At 37.6% G+C, this 21,803-nt stretch overlaps 1 protein-coding gene across 1 annotated transcript in view; it reads left to right on the top strand.

The window, feature by feature from the left end:
- The window catches only part of CA10 (carbonic anhydrase 10), an 834,592-nt gene that overhangs the window by 801,230 nt on the left and 11,559 nt on the right, over window positions 1-21,803 (top strand). Inside the window, exons 5-6 of the mRNA XM_013971774.2 lie at window positions 4,594-4,689; window positions 21,131-21,203. Of these exons, the coding sequence (XP_013827228.2) occupies window positions 4,594-4,689; window positions 21,131-21,203 (169 nt within the window). The remainder of the gene's footprint in view (window positions 1-4,593; window positions 4,690-21,130; window positions 21,204-21,803) is intronic.

Below are 21,803 nucleotides of genomic sequence, written 5' to 3'. Positions count from 1 at the left end.
CTTTAGCCTCCATATGTTGGAAATTTTAATAGTTTTTCTCCTGTAATTGACATTTAATCTTACTGCATTGTGGTCAGAAAAGATAATTTGAAAATTTTCATTTTTTTTTTAAATTTCCAAGCCTAGATTTATGGCCCAGGATGTGATCTATCCTGGAGAAGTTCCGTGTGTACTTGAGAAAAAGGTGAAATTCATTATTTTGGGGTGAAATGTCCTATAGATATCAATTAGGTCTAACTGGTCCATTGTATCATTTAAAGTTTGTGTTTCCTTATTAATTTTCTGTTTAGTTGATCTATCCATAGCCTTGAGTGGGGTATTCAAGTCTCCCACTATTATTGGGTTATTGTTAATTTCCCCTTTCATACTTTCTAGCATTTGGCTTACATATTGCAGGGCTCTTATTTTGGGCGCATATATATTTATAATTGTTATATCTTCTTCTTGTATTGATCCTTTGACCATTATGTAGTGTGTTTCTTTGTCTTTTTTCATGGCCTTTATTTTAAAGTCTATTTTATATAGTATGAGTATTCCTATTTCTGCTTTCTTTTGGTCTCCATTTGTGTGAAATATCTTTTTCCAGCCTTTCACTTTCATTTTGTATGTATCCATTGTTTTGAAGTGGTCTCTTGTAGACAGCATATAAAGGGGTCTTGTTTTTGTATCCATTCAGGCAGTCTTTGTCTTTTGGTTGAGGCATTCAACACATTTACATTTAAAGTAATTATTGATAAGTATGTTCCCGTTGCCATTTACTTTGTTGTTTTGGCTTCAAGTTTGTACACCCTTTCTGTGTTCTCTGCCTAGAGAAGATCCTTTAGCATTTGTTGAAGAGCTGATTTGGTGATGCTGAATTTTCTCAGCTTTTGCTTGTCTGTAAAGCTTTTGATTTCTCCTTCGTATTTGAATGAGATCCTTGCTGCATACAGTAACCTTGGTTGTAGGTTTTTCTCTTTAATCACTTGAAGTATGCCTTGCCATTCCCTTCTGGCCTGAAGAATTTCTATTGAAAGTTCAGCTGTTATCCTTATGAGAATCCCCTTGTGTGTTATTTATTGTTTTTCTCATGATGCTTTTAAAATTTTTCTTTGTGTTTGATCTTTGTTAATTTGATTAATATGCGTCTTGGAATGCTTCAACTTAGGCTTATCCTGTTTGGGATTCTCTGGGTTTCTTGGGCTTGGGTGACTATTTCCTTCTCCATTTTAAGGAAGTTTTCAACTATTATATCCTCAAGTATTTTTTCATGGCCTTTCTTTTTGTCTTCTTCTTCTGGGACTCCTATGATTCGAATGTTGGGGTGTTGAACATTGTCCCAGAGGTCTCTGAGGTTGTCCTCATTTCTTTTAATTCTTTTTTACTCTCTGCTTCATTTCTTTGTACCATTCTATCTTTTACCTCACTTATCCTATCTTCTGCCTCCATTATTCTACTGTTAGTTCCCTCCAGAGTGTTTTTTATCTCATTTATTGCATTATTCATTATTGATTGACTCTTTTTTATTTCTTCTATGTCTTTCTTAAACATGTCTTGCATCTTCTCAATCCTTGTCTCCAGGCCCTTTATCTGTAACTCTATTTTGTTTTAAAGATTTTGGATCATTTATTCTAAACTCTCCTTTTATGAGTTTGAGTACTTTATTTTCTATATATGAGTGAGTTAATTAAGTATGTGCCTTTCTGTTTCTGACATATTTCACTTAGCATAAAGTACTTCTGGCTCACCTAGTTGACTGGTGTTGTCACAAATGATAGGATTTCAGTCACTATTATTATTGAATAATCTTCCAGTGTATAAGGAGGGAGGGGTAGGTATCACATTTTCCTTATCCATTCATCCATCTGTGGACACTCATGTTGCTTTCATATTTTAGCTACTGTGAATAATGATACAATGAACATGGGAGTGCAGATACCTCTTTAAGAGTCAGATTTCATTTTTTTTTTTTGAAGGCAATGGCACCCCAATCCAGTACTCTTGCCTGGAAAATCCCATGGATGGAAGAGCCTGGAAGGCGGCAGTCTATGGGATCACTAAGAGTTGGACAGAACTGAGCGACTTTGCTTTCACTTTTCGCTTTCATGCATTGGAGAAGGAAATTACAACCCATTCCAGTGTTCTTGCCTGGAGAATCGCAGGGGTGGGGGAGCCTGGTGGGGTGCCATCTATGGAGTCACAGAGAATCGGACATGACTGAAGCTACTTAGCAGCAGCAACAGGCCATATATGCACAATTGTGTTGCTGGATCATGTAATAGTTCTATTTTTCATTTTCTGAGGAACTTCCACACTGTTTTCCATAGTGGCAGCACAAATTTACACTTCTACCACAGTGTGCAAGTGTCCCCTTTTCTCCACATCATCAACACTTGTTATCCTTTGTCATTTTTTTTAATAGCCTTTATAACAAGTGTGAGGTTATATCTCATCATGAGTTTGATTTGCATTTCCTCAATGATTTGTGATATTGTACACTTTTTCATGTACCTATCGGATATTTGTGTGTTTTGTTTTGAAAAACGTCAATTTAAATTATTTGCCCACTTTTAAAATCAGGTTTCTGTTTTTGTTTTTGCTATTGAGTTGTATGAGCTACCTGTTTATTTTGGATATTAATCCTTATAAGAAACATGGTTTCCAAATATTTTCTCCTTTTCTGTAGGCTGCCATTTTATGGTTTTGGTTGCTTCTTTTGAGCTTCTTAGGTGGCTGTTGTGCTAAAGTATCCACCTGCCAATGCAGGAGATGCAAATGATTCAGGTTAGATCCCTGGCTCAGGAAAATCCCCTGGAGTAGGAAATGGCAGGAAGTGGAAATGGTAGGAAATGGAAAATTCCATGGGCAGAGAAACCTGGAAGGGCTACAGTTCATGGATTACAAGGAGTCAGACATGACTGAGTGACTGAGCACACACCCATTTTACTTTGCAGAAGCTTTGTAGTTTGATACAATTCCACTTTTCTATTTTTGCTTATTGCCTGTGCTTCTTGCTGTCATAAAAAAAAAAAATTGCCAAGACCAATGTCAAAATCCTTTTCCAATGTTTTCTTTCATTTACTAGTTTTACAGCTTCAGGTCTGACACATAAGTCCACTTTTAGTTGATTTCTATATATGGTATGAAGCAGAGTCCAATTTCATTATTCTGCATGGGATAGCTAGTTTTCCCAAAATGATTTACTAAAGAATCTATCCCATATCATGATGTGTTCTTGACACCTTTGCTGAAGACCAATTGGCCATAAGTGTGAGGATTTATCTCAGGGCCCTCAGTTCTGTTACATTGTGGGTTGCCTCCTCCAGGGGATCTTCCAGAACCAGGGATCTAACCTGCATCTCATTTCATATGTCTCCTGCATTGTCAGGCAGTTTCTTTACCACTAGTGTGCCACCTGGGAAGTAGATTGTTCTATTAGGGATATTGGCCTTTTTAGTTCTGTTTTCTTGCAGTGTCTTTGAATGATTTTGTGTCAGGATGATTCTGGCCTAATAAAATGAATTTGGAAATGTTCTTTCTTCTTCTGTGCTTTTGAAGAGTTTAAGAAGGACTGATATGAATTCTATTTGAAAGATTGTTGGAACTCACCCACAAAGCCATCTGGTCCATGGATTTTTTTTTTTTTTTTTTTTTTTTTGCTGAGAGATTTCTGATTGCTACTTCAATTACCTTATTTGTGCTCATTTGTTCAGGTTTCTATTTTCTCTTGATGCAATATTGATAGGTTGTATGTTTCTGGTAATTTACTCATTTAATATTTTTTAAACTCTGTGTGTTTGTGTGTATGTGTGTGAGTAATAAAGACAAAAATATCTGGAAGGATATGTACTAAACTCTTAATAATCATATTGCTTCGACTACAATTAGAAAGATGTGGGGGGGATCTTTTGTTTCAATTTCTCTATCATTTAGCTTATTACAAAATTATACCCCCATACTGTTAAAACATATTTTAAAACAACAGCCTGAAATGAATGCATAAAGACTCAACAGGCAGATTACTGATCTCCGTTCAATGAGGAGCAAATTAAGTCCAGCACAGATAACCCGAGCAGGCTGATGCATCAGAAACCTAAGCCACCAACTTCCTATCCCTCAGGAGCACTTCATCTTGCAGTTTAGCCAGTCTCTTCCAAAGTCACTTGACTGAAAGGATCTAGCAATTCCCTGCTTGCCCATGGCCATGAGTAAGATTTACTTGTTGCTAATGGCAACTGTAGGTGCATCCTGGAAAGCTGGCCCACTTTTGTAGGGCAATTCTGCTTCTAACAAGGGAAAACAACTTTACATAACTCATAACTTTACTGATGTCCTTAAATGAAGCCAGAGCCAGATGGACACTGAACTTATTAAAGCCATGATTTTTGCCAGAAAATAAATGTAAATATGTATGGATATTTTTGTATGTGTGTGTACATGTATTTTACGACACATGCCATATCCCTGAAATCTCAATTATAGAATTATCTTTCCAACTGTTTTACAATTTACTTTACAGTTTACCCCTATGTAGGGTGGCTATGAGGTGCCTCACATCTTTTAATGTTACATTGTTGTTCTCATTATTGCATTATTGCTTTTTCCTCCTGCCAGGTGCAGCTCATCCACTATAACCACGAGCTATATACCAATGTCACAGAAGCTGCAAAGAGCCCAAATGGATTGGTGGTAGTTTCTATATTTATAAAAGTAAGTGTGTTGCATTCCTTCATTCTTCTCTTCTTACCATTTCCACCCCAATCAGAATATCAGTTTATAGTCCTATTGAATCTTAAAAAAATTAGCACACTAACCCAATCTGCATAGATATTATCAAAGGGAAATATCTATGTCCAATATTTATGTTCATGAGGTTTATGAAAAATAAAGAGCCTTTCAGTGAGATGCAAAAACGATGAGTTTAGAGCACTGGGGCCTGAGGACCCAGGTAGTTTCTTTCCTAGAGAGAAAAACGATGCTGGATCCAGGGGCAGGTTCTAGATTCCACTCATGCAGAAGAATCAGAAGGAATCAGTGGAAGGGAAGATGGTTTCTCACTGATACCCCACAGGATTAAAGGGCTGTCAATCAGATGACCCTTGGAAAAAAGGATAAAAAGAAAATGTGAGATGTCCCTTCCCTCCAGGCACTGCACTAAACAGTTCCCTCTAGCTTTCAGGAATTGCTCTGAGTATCATCTTTCCCTCTCAGTTTACCTCTCTCATGTAAACATCCCTGTGAATAATTAAGAAAATTCACCGATGCTGGCTTCATGACATTCTAGGGTAGCTCCACATCTCCTTATAGTCATCATCAACAACAGATTTCCAACAATAAAAGTTTAAGTTGTTAAAAAATTATACAACATTTTTACCATTGTTGGGTGAAACAGGTTTGCAAATTAAAAAGAAAAGAAGAAGAAGAAGAAGAAGAAGAAGAAGAAGAAGAAGAAGAAGAAGAAGAAGAAGAAGAAGAAGAAGAAGAAGAAAACCACCTGTTACCAGGCACTAGGAAAGGCCACCAACAGGACTGATCCTTTCACTATAGCAAGTGGATTATGGGAAAGGCTACCACTAGAGCTGGATCTCTTGAACTCCTGGACATTGGCTTCCCTGTGCACCTCCTCACTGGCTGGACTATATCTCTTGCAGCCACTGATCTCCCATGCACCTGTCTTTGCCAGGGTTCCTGTGACCCAGCAGCCAGGCCACCTCCATGCCCTGTCCTCACCAGGTCAGATCTGAGTGCTTTGGGGAAACCCCAGGAGAAGAGAGGCCCACATGCAGAGGTGGGGCTAAAGACTTAGATAAAGCCCAAGAATAGAGTGACTAAGGAAGAGGAATGAAAATCTTCTCATGTAATTGCACAAGCCACAAGTTAAATCCTCATGATTAGCTTGATAAACTGTGCATCTGTGGAATATATGAATGGACATTGAGTGTTCCCACAACTGAGGCCAGTCAATGGGGTGAAGTACATATGATGTTGGGCCAGCTCAGAGTCTGAGCTGCCCCTACCTTGTCCACAGCATGTCCAGAAGCCTATCTAGAGAATACTAAGGAAAGCAGAGTTTGGCTGGGGATCATAGTAGGGGTAAAAACACTGACAGATGAGACAACAGGAAAATATTCTTATTGCTATATTTATATGTTCTGTTCTGTTGCTGCTTTCATTATTTTTAATGCAATTTTTATTTTTCTATTTTTACTTTACCTTTCCACAGTTCTGTGTTCTTTCCTTGTTTTGTTTTTAACATTTACTTTACTTTATTTTTAGTTTGTATTCTACTTTGGTTTTCTTTCTTGTTTTTCTTAGTTTTGTTTTTAATTGCTATGATTTTGTTTTTAGGTTCTTTTATTTGTCTAGTTGCTTTCTGGTTTTTTATTTTCATTGTTTTTGTTTCTTTTTTTGTATGTGTGTGTGTCTTTTAGTTTTTATTTTTCTTTGTTTCAGTTTTCTTTTACCATCTATCTTTGGTTTTATTTGTTTCTTCATTGTACTTTTTAAAATAAAATTATCATTCTTTGTTGTTGTCTTTTCTATTTGTCTTGGGTTTTGTTTGTCTGTTTAGTATTTTTCCTGACCCTTTTTTCATTGCACTGTGTGGCTTGCAGGATCATGGTTCCCTAACCAGGGGTTAGGCCTGAACCTCTGAAGTGAGAGTGCCAAGACCAGGACATCGGACCACTGGGGAATTCTTTCTTCTTGTTGTTCAGTCACTAAATCACGTCTGGTTCTTTGCAGCTCCATGGGCTGCAACACTCCAGGCTCCTCTGTCTTTCATTATCTCACAAAGTTTGCTAAAATTCATGTCCATTGAGTCAATGCTGTTATCAAGCATATTCTTTACCACTGCACCACTTGGGAAATCCCAGAGAATTCTGAGACCCAGGGACTATTAATTGTCAAGATCTCAACAGAAAGTCTCTACCTTGACTTCAAGATACTTAATATGTCACACTAAACAATAAGCATAACTGGAACAAAAACCCACCTATTAGCAGACAGACTGTCTAGAGTGCTAAGCACACAAATATACCAAAACACACCACATGATGTGGGCCTGCCCATTGGAGGGATGGGACTCAGCTCTACCCATCAGAGCACAGGCACCAGTCCTTCCCAACAGGAAACCTACTCAAACCAATGGGCCAAACTCATCCACTGGGGGCAGATACCATAAGCAACAGGAGCAATGGTCCTACAACCTGCAGAAAGGAGACTTCAAAGAGAGTAAGTTAGATACAATGAGAAGAATAATAAATATGGTGAAACTAGTAAAAACACAAGATCAAATAAATGAAGAGGAAATAGGCAATCTATGTGAAAAATAATTTAGAGTAGTGATAGTAAAGATGATCCAACTCTCAGAATTAAACTTGGAGGCATGGACAGAAGATAGATGAAGTGTTTAACAAAGACTTAGATGAACTAAAGAAAAATAGTAATGAAAAACACAATAACTGGAATTGAAAACTCAGTTCAGTTCAGTTGCTCAGTCGTGTCCGACTCTTTGCGACCTCATGAATCGCAGCACACCAGCCCTCCATGTCCAGCACCAAATCCCGAAGTTCACTCAGATTCATGTCCATCGAGTCAGTGATGCCATCCAGCCATCTGATACTCTGTAGTTCCCCTCTTCTCCTGCCCCTAATCTCTCCCAGGATCACAGTCTTTTCCAGTGAGTCAACTGTTCGCATGAGGTGGCCAAGTACTGGAGTTTCAGCTTTAGCATCATTCCTTCCAAAGAAATCCCAGGACTGATCTCCTTCAGAATGGACTGATTGGATCTCCTTGTAGTCCAAGGGACTCTCAAGAGTCTTCTCCAACACCACAGTTCAAAAGCATCAATTCTTTGGTGCTTAGCTTTCTTCACAGTCCAACTCTCACATCCATACATGACCACAGGAAAAACCATTGCCTTGACTAGATGGACCTTTGTTCACAAAATAACGTCTCTGCTTTTGAATATGCTATCAAGGTTGGACATAACTTTTCTTCCAAGGAGTAAGCGTCTTTCAATTTCATGGCTGCAGTCACCATCTGCAGTGATTTTGGAGCCCCAAAAAATGAAGTGTGACACTGTTTCCACTGTTTCCCCATCTATTTCCCATGAAGTGATGGGACTAGATGCCATGACCTTCGTTTTCTGAATGTTGAGCTTTAAGCCAACTTTTTTGCTCTCTTCTTTCACTTTCATCAAGAGGCTTTTTAGCTCCTCTTCACTTTCCGCCACAAGGGTGGTGTCATCTGCATATCTGAGGTTATTGATATTTCTCCCGGCAATCTTGATTCCAGCTTGTGTTTCTTCCAGTCCAGCATTTCTCATGATGTACTCTGCATATCAGTTAAATAAGCAGGGTGACAATATACAGCCTTGACATACTCCTTTTCCTATTTGGAACCAGTCTGTGGTTCCATGTCCAGTTCTAACTGTTGCTTCCTGACCTGCATACAGATTTCTCAAGAGGCAGGTCAGGTGGTGTGGTATTCCCATCTCTTTCAGAATTTTCCACATTTTATTGTGATCCACACAGTCAAAGGCTTTGGCATAGTCAATAAAGCAGAAATATATGTTTTTCTGGAACTCTCTTGCTTTTTCCATGATCCAGTGGATGTTGGCAATTGGATATCTGGTTCCTCTGCCTTTTCTAAAACCAGCTTGAACATCAGGGAGTTCATGGTTCACATACTGATGAAGCCTGGCTTAGAGAATTTTAAGCATTACTTTATTAGCATGTGAGATGAGTGCAGTTGTGCAGTAAGTAGTTTGAGCATTCTTTGGCATTGTCTTTCTTTGGGACTGGAATGAAAACTGACCTTTTCCAGTCCTGTGGCCACTGCTGAGTTTTCAAAATTTGCTGGCATAATTAGTGCAGCACTTTCACAGCATCATCTTTCAGGATTTGAAATTGCTCAATAGGAATTCCATTGCCTCCACTAACTTTGTTCATAGTGATGCTTTCTAAGGCCCACTTGACTTCACATTCCAGGATGTCTGGCTCTAGATGAGTGATCACACCATCGTGATTATCTGGGTTATGAAGATCATTTTTGTACAGTTCTTCTGTGTATTCTTGCCACCTCTTCTTAATATCTTCTGTTTCTGTTAGGTCCATACCATTTCTGTCCTTTATCGAGGCCATCTTTGCATGAAATGTTGCCTTAGTATCTCTGATTTTCTTGAAGACATCTCTAGTCTTTCCCATTCTGTTGTTTTCCTCTATATATTTGCATTGATCGCTGAAGAATGCTTTCTTATCTCTTCTTGCTGTTCTTTGGAACTCTGCATTCAGATGCTTATATCTTTCCTTTTCTCCTTTGCTTTTCACTTTGCTTCTTTTCACAGCTATTTGTAAGGCCTCCCCAGACTAGAAGGACTCAATAGCAAAATAACTGAGGCAGAAGAAAAGATAAGTGACAAAGAAGTTAGAAAGGTGGAAATAACTTTTGCAAAACAGAATAAAGAAAAAAGAATGAAAAGAAATGAAGACAGTCTCAGAGACCTCTGTGACAATGCTAAACACAATCACATACAAGTAATAGGGATCTCAGAAGAAAAAGAGATATAGAAAATGTCATAGAAAATATTTTAAATGATTCATATTTGAAAATTTCCCTAACATTGGAAAAGGAATAGTCACCCAAATCTGGCAAGTAAAGATAATCTCATACAGGATACAACCCAAGAGGAAACACACCAAGACATATATTAAGCAAAATCACAAATCAGAAGAAAAATAATAAAGGCAGTAAGGGAAAAACAAGAAATAACATATCTAAGATATCAGCTAAAGTTTCAGCATAAATTCTGCAACCCGGAAGGGAGTGGCAGGACATATTTAAAATAATGCAAAGAGAAAACCTACAATCAAAATTACTTTATCTAGCAAGGATCTCTTTCATATTCAAAAGAGAAATCAAAAGCTTTACAGATAAGCAAAACCTAAGAGACTCCACTACCAACAAACTAGCTTTATAAAAATTTCTTTAAAAAAAAAAAAACTTCTCTAGATGCTAAACACAAGAAAAGAAAAAAAAGAACTAAAAAAAAAAACCACACAATTAAGTAAATGGTAGGAGAAACATACATATTGACAATTACCTTAAATGTAAGTGGATTAAATGTGTCAGCAAAAAGACATAGATTGATTAATGAAATCTAAAAGACAGTATATGTACTGTCCACAAGAAGTCCACTTCAGACCTAGGGACACATACAGACAGAAAATGAGAAGAAGAAAAGATATATTCCACGCAAATGTAAATAAAAAGAGAGTGGGAATACAAATAATCATATCAGAAAAAAAAACTTAAAAATAACAACTGTTGCAAGAGACAAGAAAGGGTACTACATAATGGTCATGAGATCAACCCAAGAAGAAGATATAACAACTGTAACTATTTATGCACCTAATATAGGAGCACCTTAATACTTAAAGCAAATGCTAACAGCCATAAAAAGGGAAATGAATAGTAACACAATAATAGTGGGGTACTTTAACATCCCAAGTACACCAATGGACTGATCATCCAGACAAACAATTTAATAAGAAAACAAAGACCTTAAATGACAAATTAAAATGGAGACTTAATTGATATTTTTAGGACATTACATCTAAAAGCAGCATAAAACACTTTTTTCTCAAGTTCACATAAAACAGTTTTCAGGATAGGTCATATATTAAGTAAAAAATCAAGTCTTGGTAAATTTAAGAAAACTGAAATTGCATCAAGTATCTTTTCCAACTACAGCACTATAAAATTAGTGTTCAATTACAGAAAAAGAAACACAGTAAAAACCACAAACACATGAAGCCTAAATAAAATGCTATTAAATGGCCAAAAGATTATTGAAGAAATCAAAGAGAAATTTAAAAATACTTAGAAATAAATAACAATGAAACATAACAACATGAAACCTATATGATGCAGCAAAAGCAGTTCTAAGAGGGCAGTTAATAGAAATGCAATCCTACCTCAAGATTCACGAATAATCTCAAATAAACAAATAAAGCAACTTACAAATAAATAATCTCTTACAAATAAAGCAACTGGAGAAAGAAGAAAAAGTTAGTCGGAGGAAAAAAAGTTATAAGGTCAGAGCAGAAATAAATGAAATAGAAATTAAGGAAACAATAGCAAATATCAATAAAACCAAAAGTTCATTGTTTGAGAATATGTTTTTAATAAATTGATCAACCTCACCCAGATTCCCCAAGGGGAAAAAAAGGGAAGGAACTCAAATCAATAAAGCTATAAATGAAAAAGGAGAGATTATTAAATAAAATTCAATCAATTTAATTAATACAACTGACACTGCAGAAATATAAAGGATCATAAGGGACTACTACAAACAACTATATGCCAATAAAATGGGAAGTCTGGAAGAAATTAACAAATTCTGTAAAAGGTAAAACCTACCAAGATTGAACCAGAAAGGAGCAGAAAATATTAACAGACCAATCACAAGTAATAAAAATGAAATTCTGATTAAAAATCTTTCAATAGACAGAAGCCCGGAACCAGATAGCTTCGCAGATGAATCCTATCAAGCACTTAGAGACAAGCTAATGCCTATTGTTCGCAAACTCTTCCAAAAATATAGCAGAGAGAGGAATACTCCCAAACTCATTCTACAAGGCCATTATCACCCTGATACCAAAATCAGACAAAGATATACCAAAAAAACAGCCAATATTACCAATGAATATAGATTGTGCTATTCCTCAACAAAATAATAGCAATCTAAATCCAACAATACATTAAGAGAATTATACATCATGATCAAGCAGGGTTTATCCAAGGGATGTAAGGATTCATCAGTATATGCAAATTGATCAATGTGATAAAACATATTAACAAACAGTAAAATAAAAACCATGTCCCACGTGATCATCTCAGTAGATGCAGAAAAACTTTTGGGAAAATTCAACACCCATTTAGGATTAAAAAATAAAAAGTCTGCAGAAAATGGATATAGAGGGAACATACCTCAAAATAATAAAGGCTATATATGACAAAACTCTGCAAACAAACTCCTCAGTGGTGAAAATTTGAAAGCATCTCCTCTGAGATCAGGAATCAGACCAGGGATCATCCTCTCTTACTATTATTATTTAACATAATCTTGGAAGTATACTAGTCACAGCAACCAGATAAGAAAAAGAAATAAAATGAATCCAAATTTAAAAAAAAAGAAAGTAAAACTGTCATTGTTTGCAGATGACATGATACTATTCATAGAAAACCTAAAGATGCCACCAGAAAACTCCTAGAGCTAATCCATGAATTTCATAAAGTCACAAGAGACAGAATTAATACACAGAAATCTGAACCCCTATATGCCAACAATGAACCATCAGAAAGAGAAAACAAGAAAATAATCTCATTTACCATTGCAACAAAAATAATAAAATACCTAGGAATAAACCCTCTTAAGGAGGCAAAAAATTTGTATGCAGACAACTTTAAGATGAGATTAAAAAAAAAAAAATCAAAGATGACACAAACAAATAGAAAGATAGGTCATGTTCTTGGATTCAAAGAATCAATATTGTGAAAATAACTATATTACCCAAAGCAATCTACAGATTCAATGAAACCCCATCAAATCACTGATGGCATTTTTCATAGAACTTAGAACAGAAAATTATACAATTTGTATGGAAATACAAAAGGTCCTAAAAAGTCAAATCAATCTTGAGAAAGAAAAACAGAACTGGACAATCAGGCTCCCTGACTTCAGATTATAGACAAAGGTACAGTCATCAAGACAGTATGGTACTGACACAAAAAACAGAAATGCAGATTAATAGAAGGGGATAAGAAAACCAGAGATAAACTCACACACCTATGAACCTTGTCATGCACCTTATCTTTCACAAACAAGACAAGAGCACACAATGGAGAAAAGAAATGGTTCTGGGAAAACCGGACAGGGACATGTGAAATAATAAAATCAGAACACTCTAACATCATGTACAAAAATAAACTCAAAATTATTTAATGACCTAAAGTTAAGGTAGGATAATATAAATTCTTAGAGGAAAACATAGGCAAAATACTCTATGACATAAATTGCAGGAGGATCTTTTTTGAGCCACCTCCTAGAGTAATAAAAATAAAACAAAAATTAACAAATGGGACCTAATTAAACTTAAAAGCTTTTGTATAGCAAAGGAAACCATAAACAAGATGAGAAGACAACTCTCAGAATTGGAGAAAATATTTGCAAATGGAACAACTGACAAAAGATGAATCTCTAAAATATAATTCATACATTCAGTATGAAAAATCTCAATCAAAAATGGGGCTTAAGACCTAAACAAATATTTATCCAAAAAATACATACAGACGGCCAACAAAGTTATGAAAAGATGCTTAGCATCACTTTTTCCTAGAGAAATGTAAACCAAAACTACAATGATGTATCACCTCACACAAGCCAGACTATCATTAAAACAAAAAATCTACAAAAAAAAACCATTATAAAGCAATTATCCTGCAATTAAAAATAAAATTTTAAAAATTATACAAACAATAAATGCTGGAGAGAGTGTAGAGAAAAGTAAATCCTTTTGCTGTTGGTGCGAATGCAAATTGATATAGCCACCATGGAAAACCATAGGGGGTTCCTTAAAAAAAATTAAAAATAGAACTACCATATGACCCAGCAACACTACTACTGTTTTATACCCAGACAAAGCCAAAATTGAAAAAGACACATGCACCACAATGTACATTATAACACTATTTACAATAGCCATGGCATGAAATCAATCTAATTAACCATATATATATATATACACACACAATGGGATATTCAGTTCAGTTCAGTCGCTCAGTCATGTCCGACTCTTTGCGACCCCATGAATCGCAGCACGCCAGGCCTCCCTGTCCATCACCATCTACCGGAGCTCACTCAGACTCACCTCCATCGAGTCCGTGATGCCATCCAACCATCTCATCCTCGGTCATCCCCTTCTCCTTCTGCCCCCAATCCCTCCCAGCATCAAAGTCTTTTCCAGTGAGTCAACTCTTCGCATGAGGTGGCTAAAGTACTGGAGCTTCAGCTTTAGCATCATTCTTTCCAAAGAAATCCTAGGGATGATCTCTTTCAGAATGGACTGGTTGGATCTCCTTGCAGTCCAAGGGACTCTCTAGAGTCTTCTCCAACACTGCAGTTCAAAAGCATCAATTCTTCAGCGCTCAGCCTTCTTCACAGTCCAACTCTCACATCCATACATGACCACAGGAAAAACCATAGCCTTCACTAGACTTAACTTAGTCAGCAAAGTAATGTCTCTGCTTTTGAATATATTATCTAGGTTGGTATAACTTTTCTTCCAAGGAGTAAGCGTCTTTTAATTTCATGGCTGCAGTCATCATCTGCAGTGATTTTGGAGCCCCAAAAAATAAAGTCTGACACTGTTTCTACTGTTTCTCCATCTATTTCCCATGAAGTGATGGGACTGGATGCCATGATCTTCGTTTTCTGAATGTTGAGTTTTAAGCCAACTTTTTCACTCTCCTCTTTCACTTTCATCAAGAGGCTTTATAGCTCCTCTTTACTTTCTGCCATAAGGGTGGTGTCATCTGCATATCTGAGGTTATTGATATTTCTCAAGGCAATCTTGATTCCAGCTTGTGTTTCTTCCAGTCCAGCGTTTCTCATGATGTACTCTGCATATCAGTTAAATAAGCAAGGTGACAGTATACAGCCTTGACGTACTCCTTTTCCTATTTGGAACCAGTCTGTGGTTCCACGTCCAGTTCTAACTGTTGCTTCCTGACCTGCATATGGATTTCTCAAGTGGCAGGTCAGGTGGTGTGGTATTCCCATCTCTTTCAGAATTTTCCACATTTTATTGTGATCCACACAGTCAAAGGCTTTGGCATAGTCAATAAAGCAGAAATAGATGTTGTTCTGGAACTCTCTTGCTTTTGCCATGATCCAGCGGATGTTGGCAATTTGATCTCTGGTTCTTCTGCCTTTTCTAAAACCAGCTTGAACATCAGGGAGTTCACGGTTCAGGTATTGCTGAAGCCAGGCTTGGAAAATTTTGAGCATTACTTTACAAGCACGTGAGATGAGTGTAATTGTGCATAGTCTGAGCATTCTTTGTCATTGCCTTTTTTTGGAATTGGAATGAAAACTTTCCTTTTCCAGTCCTGTGGCCACTGCTGAGTTTTCCAAATTTTCTGGCATATTGAGTGCAGCACTTTCATAGCATCATCTTTCAGATTTGAAACAGCTCCACTGGAATTCCATCACCTCCACTAGCTTTGTTCGTAGTGGTGCTTTCTAAGGCCCACTTGACTTCAGTTTCCAAGATGTCTGGCTCTAGAATAGTGATCACATCATCATGATTATCTGGGTCGTGAAGATCTTTTTTGTACACTTCTTCTGTGTATTCTTGCCACCTCTTCTTAATATCTTCCACTTCTGTTAGGCCTATACCATTTCTTTCCGTTATTGAGCCCATCTTTGGATGAAATGTTCTCTTGGTATCTCTAATTTTCTTGAAAAGATCTCTAGTCTTTCCCATTTTGTTGCTTTCCTCTATTTCTTTGCATTGATCGCTGAAGAAGGCTTTCTTATCTCTTCTTGCTCTTCTTTGGAACTCTGCATTCAGATGCTATATCTTTCCTTTTCTCCTTTGCTTTTCACCTCTCTTCTTTTCACAGCTATTTGTAAGGCCTCCCCAAACAGCCATTTTGCTTTTTTGCATTTCTTTTCCATGGGGACGGTCTTGTTCTCTGTCTCCTGTACAATGTCATGAACCTCATTCCATAGTTCATCAGACACTCTATCTATCAGATCTAGGCCCTTAAATCTATTTCTCACTTCCACTGTATAATCATAAAGGATTTTATTTAGGTCATACCTGGATGGTCTAGTGGTTTTCCCTACTTTCTTCAATTTAAGTCTGAATTTTGTAATAAGGAATTCATGATCTGAACCACAGTCAGCTCCTGATCTTGTTTTTTTTGACTGTATAGAGCTTCTCCATCTTTGGCTGCAAAGAATATAGTCAATCTAATTTCGGTGTTGACCATCTGGTGATGTCCATGTGTAGTCTTCTCTTGTGTTGTTGGAAGAGAGTGCTTGCTATGACCAGTGCATTTTCTTGGCAAAACTATATAAGTCTTTGCCCTGTTTCATTCTGCATTCCAAGGCCAAATTTTCCTGTCACTCCAGGTGTTTCTTGACTTCCCACTTTTGCATTCCAGTCCCCTATAATGAAAAGGACATCTTTTTGGGTGTTCTAAAAGGTCTTGTAGGTCTTAATAAAACTGTTCAACTTCAGTTTCTTCAATGTTACTGGTCGGGGCATAGACTTGGATAACTGTTATATTGAATGTTTTGCATTGGAGATGAACAGAGATCATTTCATTGTTTTTGAGATTGCATCCAAGTACTGCATTTCACACTCTTTTGTTGACCATGATGGCTACTCCATTTCTTCTGAGTGATTCCTGCCCACAGTAGTAGATATAATGGTCATCTGAGTTATATTCATCCATTCCAGTCCATTTCAGTTTGCTGATTCCTAGAATGTTGACGTTCACCCTTGCCATCCCTTGTTTGACCACTTCCAATTTGCCTTGATTCATGGACCTGACATTCTAGGTTCCTATGCAATATTGCTCTTTACAGCATTGGACCTTCCTTCTATCACCAGTCACATCCACAGCTGGGTATTGTTTTTTTCTTTGGCTCCATCCCTTCATTCTTTCTGGAGATATTTCTCCACTGATCTCCAGTAGCATATTGGGCACCTATAGACCTGGGGAGTTCCTCTTTTGGTATCCTATCATTTTGCCTTTTCATACTGTTCATGGGGTTCTCAAACGCACAGGCATGGCTTGGTTTCATTGAGTTAGACAAGGCTGTGGTCCTAGTGTGATTAGATTGACTAGTTTTCTGTGAGTATGGTTTCAGTGTGTCTGCCCTCTGATGCCCTCTTGCAACACCTACCATTTTACTTGAGTTTCTCTTACCTTTGGCATAGGGTATCTCTTCATGGCTGTTCCAGAAAAATACAAAAAAATAAAAAAATTAAAAAAAAATACAGCCGCTGCTTCTTACCTTGGACGAGGGGATGTTACTTACCCATTAAAAGGAACAATACTGGATCATTCGTAGAGACTATCATACCTACATAGTGGACCTAGATAATGGACCTTGAGATTACCATCTAGATAATGGACCTAGAGACTATCATACAGAGTACAGTAAGTGAGAAAGAGAAAAACCAAATATCATGTATTACACATGTATGTGGTATCTAGAAAAATGGTATACATGATCTTATTTCCAAAACAGAAATATAGACACAGTTATAGCATACGAATATATGGACACCAAGGTGAGAAGGAGGGGTTGGACGATTTAAGAAATTGAAACTGACATATATACACTATTGTTACTATATATAAAATAGATAACTAATGATGACCTACTGTATAGCTCAGGGAATGCTACCTAGTGAGTGCTCTGTTGTGACCTAAATGGGAAGGAAATCCAAAAAAGAGGGCATATATGCATATGTATAGCTACTTCACTTTTCTATACAGTGGAGACTAACACAATATTTAAAACAGATATACTCCAATAAAAATTAATTTTAGAAACCTTTTCCTACTCTTGACCTGAGGATGTTCCTTGATTAGATTTCATTTCTGCTCCCTGAGATAATTAACTTGTTCACAATCTTCTGAATCCCTCAGCTCTACCTTTAGGGTTTTCCCCTCTTTAGGTAAGAAATATCTGTTATTCTCATTCTGATTTCTATCCATAAAATGTTAGAAGTCCAGAAATCTTACTTCTTTTTGAACTATTGCAATTATTTTTGTCACAAGAGGTAGTTATTTTATTGGTGTAATGGACTTTAAAACTTGATGAACTTTATATGTATCTGATGCATATCTACTTTACTACTTTTGAAGTAGTGAATTGCATCCAATTTTTTTTTTTCCAAGATAGGGCTTTCTCTACTCTGGTTGCAGCAAACTCCTGTAGGGAAAAGAAATAATGTCCTTAGGATTATTAGCATCCTATTTTTCTTGCTGAGGACTCTTATTTAGCTTAGAACTTTTAGAGGTATTACAAAGGGTCTTCTGTCCAAGTTCCTGTAGATGAAAATTTTGCCAAATGTTCTATGTCATAACTTGGTTTATCATTTTTTTTTCACTCTCTACTAACAGTTGCCTCATTGTTTTCCAACGTCCATCTATAGCCTGAATTCAAAGCCAATATTAAGTATGTACAAATTATTATGAAAACAAAACCTAAAGTGGGCAACACCCACTTTAAGATACTAATCTTTACATCAATTAACTTTTGCTGTTTTAATATTTGTTTTAAACAATAAACATTTCTAACTTCTTTAAAAAAAAATCTGTCTTTCCAAAAGCGGGAGTGGGTGGTGGTGGTGCAGTGTGGCAGTTGTAAAAGTTAGCATTCGTTGTGTAGCTCCTTGGGAAGTTTTAGCCAGACCGTTAGAGGAAATGCCCCAGTCAGAACTTCAAATCTGATGACAGTCAATAGAAATTCAGGATTTGGCACTAGGGAGTTTTAATACAGCTCTCAGGAAGACATTATCATCACACAGAATAGACACAGGGGCAGCCCCAGGCACCACTTCCCCTCCTTCCTCATGAGCATCACCTTTTACAAGAGGCACTTTGCTCTGTCTGGTCATGCAGCCTCCTAACTTCCTCTCTTCCTCTCCCTCACGTGAGTCAGATCAAGCCTTTACGTGGTCCCAGGAGAGCTGAACCCTGGACATAACTGCTGCCACTGACAACCAACCCCACCTCCTTTAGCTTGTCACTGGCAAATATAGAAAAGGGCTTTTGACCAGATAAGTATGATTTTATGCTTTCTTCATCCCTAATAAAACTTCCCAAAGGAAATTGGTCTTGGTACAGACAGATCCTTTCAATCCCTGCTCTATACCTCTTGGCACCATCACAGACTCTCTTATAATAAATAGTAGATTACTAAATGCAAGGCACTGAGACACGTATTTACATACATATTTTATCATTTAACCCTAACAATAAACCTGTGGGGTGGGGATCATTGCCCCTAAGGAAAATGAGAATGGTACAGAGAATTTTTGACATTACATCCCTGTTCATGAAGCTCATAATAGTACATTCAGGAGAGGAACCCAGGTCTTGCTTGACTTTAATATTGACAATAATGACCTTGTTCACATAGAGCTGGAAGGGAAGAAAGAGAAAACAACATTTAAAAAATTTCCCCTACATCCCCATGCTGTCCACAAACATAGGACAAATACCTATATCCCTCAACCAGCCCCAATTATGACATTGATAACTTATTGTTGTGTTCAACCTGGGACATACTTACTCTTATGCAGCCTGAAGGCATTTCACAATATTAAGCCATGCATATCCAAGGGCTCACATCTCCTGTAAATTTTCCAAAACTAGGCCTTCTGTGAGTAACTCTCATGACCAACATGGACTGCTCAACAGCTCTTGACCTTTGATGAGTGCCTCAGCCTCGGCTGCTGACATTGCCTCACTTTGCTCAAAGTTTCCGAATCAGTGAATGTCATCCTGTCAATGTGGGCACATTACAGCTGACAGGGTGATTGACTTGACAGAAGTGAGCCTTTTAACTGAAAACTACTGAATTTTTCACAGGCTCCTGTAAAAACACTCATTCCATTTAGATTGTTGACACAGGTCCTGATTGTTTCCCTGTGGGTTACTGACAGGAACTTATGCCCCAGACCCTGAGATCAGTAAAAGGATTGTCCCTAGCTCCTGCATCTTCTCAGAACAGTTTCCCACTTAGGGATGCTTCCTACTTTCCCTGAGCAAACCTGAAGCTTTCAGGCTGGATCTCAAAATAAGCTACAGCATTTCTATCTTTGTCCAACATAATCAACTCCAAGATGCTTTACAGTGAATCATCCAAGCTGTGACTTGCCATTCACTCATTCCCAAACTGATTGTGCATGGGACACAGGCCAGACTTTTCTTGGTACTGATATCTAGAAATGACATGAACAAAGCCTCTGGTACTCTTCCCCTCCTTCTGATTTTTCTACCTCCCCTTCCTAGTTCCCTGCAAGGTAAGCAGTAACAGAAATTGAGAAGCCCCATATCTAGGTCAGCTGAACCCTTGAGATGTCAACCTACCTAAATCTGAGTCATAAAAGGGTTGCAATTGTTTGTTGAAATAAAAGATTTGTTTATCTGTAGGTTTCACTTATCTATGTCCCCTCCTAATCCCCCACCTTTCCTATAACCACAGGGAACAGAGATTTGGCTATGATTGCTGCTCAGTCACACACCATTAACTTCCTATTTAAGTGCATATATACCAAGTACATATTTTATCCTCTCACCCACATAGTCAACACACTAAATCCCACAAATTGTCTGTGTGCATTTTGGGAAATTTTCAACTATTTTCAATCAGCTCAGAAGTGTCTAGTTGTAATGTTAGCTCTGCCTAGACTCACCAGGTACCATGGACCCAAGACACTCAATTAAAGGACAAGGCAGATTCCTTACCTAACAGGACAATCTATTTTTGACTCTCCTTTCATGGGTTGCATCAGCACAAATACTCTGGGTACTCTTTCTGTTTCTTGCTGTACTTAGATAACTATCCCCTTCCTAATATGTCACTCCCTGCTGCTGCTGCTTCTACTGCTGCTGCTGCTTCTGCTGCTGCTGCTAAGTCGCTTCAGTCATGTCCAACTCTTAGTGACCCCCATGGACTGAAGCCCACTAGGCTCCTCCGTCCATGGGATTTTCCAGACAAGAGTACTGGAGTGGGGTGCCATTGCCTTCTCTGATGTCACTCCTTACTCTCTACTTAAAATCTTCTGATTGTTCCCTATTCCTATAAAATAAACTTTAAGTGCCCTAATATGACGTTCAAAGCCTGGCATGAGCTATCCCCTGCCTACCTTTCTATCTTTACCTCCCATCCTTCCTCCATACTCTCACTTTCACCTGTCCTGAATTGCTTCCCTAAGAATGATTAGTTCTCCCATGTCTATGTGTGCACAATATGTTTTTCCTCACCCTTCGTCCTTTTCCACTGAAATTAACTTCTGTCTACCTTTTATTAATATTTTCTTTTCCCCCCTAGGTTTCTGATTCATCAAACCCATTTCTTAATCGAATGCTCAACAGAGATACTATCACAAGAATAACATATAAAAGTAAGTTTGGCTGAATTTTCTATATAGCAACTATTCTATAAAGGTTAGTCCTGTTTGAAGGCAGAAAGCCAGAACTAATGATCTCCAAGGGCCTCTTTCAGCTTCATGATCATTCAATTCTGTAGAAAATCACTCTGGAGAGTCAGGGTTGGCTAAGAAACAAATCATTTCAAGCAGAAACACCCAGGGTGCCCTTTTCATCCATGCCTGTCTAAAGCAGTAATGATTATTATGACGATGGTCATCATTATCCTATGGATTGGTAATGAGCTGGGAGACTCTACCAGCTGACAGACTCCGACATATCAGCTGGCCACATTTAGGGCTTTGCCAATTATGTGATTGAGAAAGCATTCACCAGCTGATTTGATCCAACTTCAACATATTCCAAGGCCCTCAGCTGGACCACATTTCCCCCTCTGTCACTGGATCTCCCTTTCAGGTTAGACAAGGTGGAATTTTTCTTCATTTCCATGTGTGACACCATGAGCTATAGAATTCTGCCCAATTTCCTTGGGTTTCTAGAGTGTATAATCCCCTGAATCTGTAAGCAGAAAAGAGATGATGATGCAAAGTTGAAAAGAGTAGAGTAGAAAGGAT

This window comes from Capra hircus, chromosome 19 (assembly GCF_001704415.2).
Source record: "Capra hircus breed San Clemente chromosome 19, ASM170441v1, whole genome shotgun sequence".
Classification (NCBI taxonomy): Eukaryota; Metazoa; Chordata; class Mammalia; order Artiodactyla; family Bovidae; genus Capra; species Capra hircus.
Note: the sequence above shows the minus strand (reverse complement) of the source record. Positions and strands in the feature narration are given on the sequence as shown.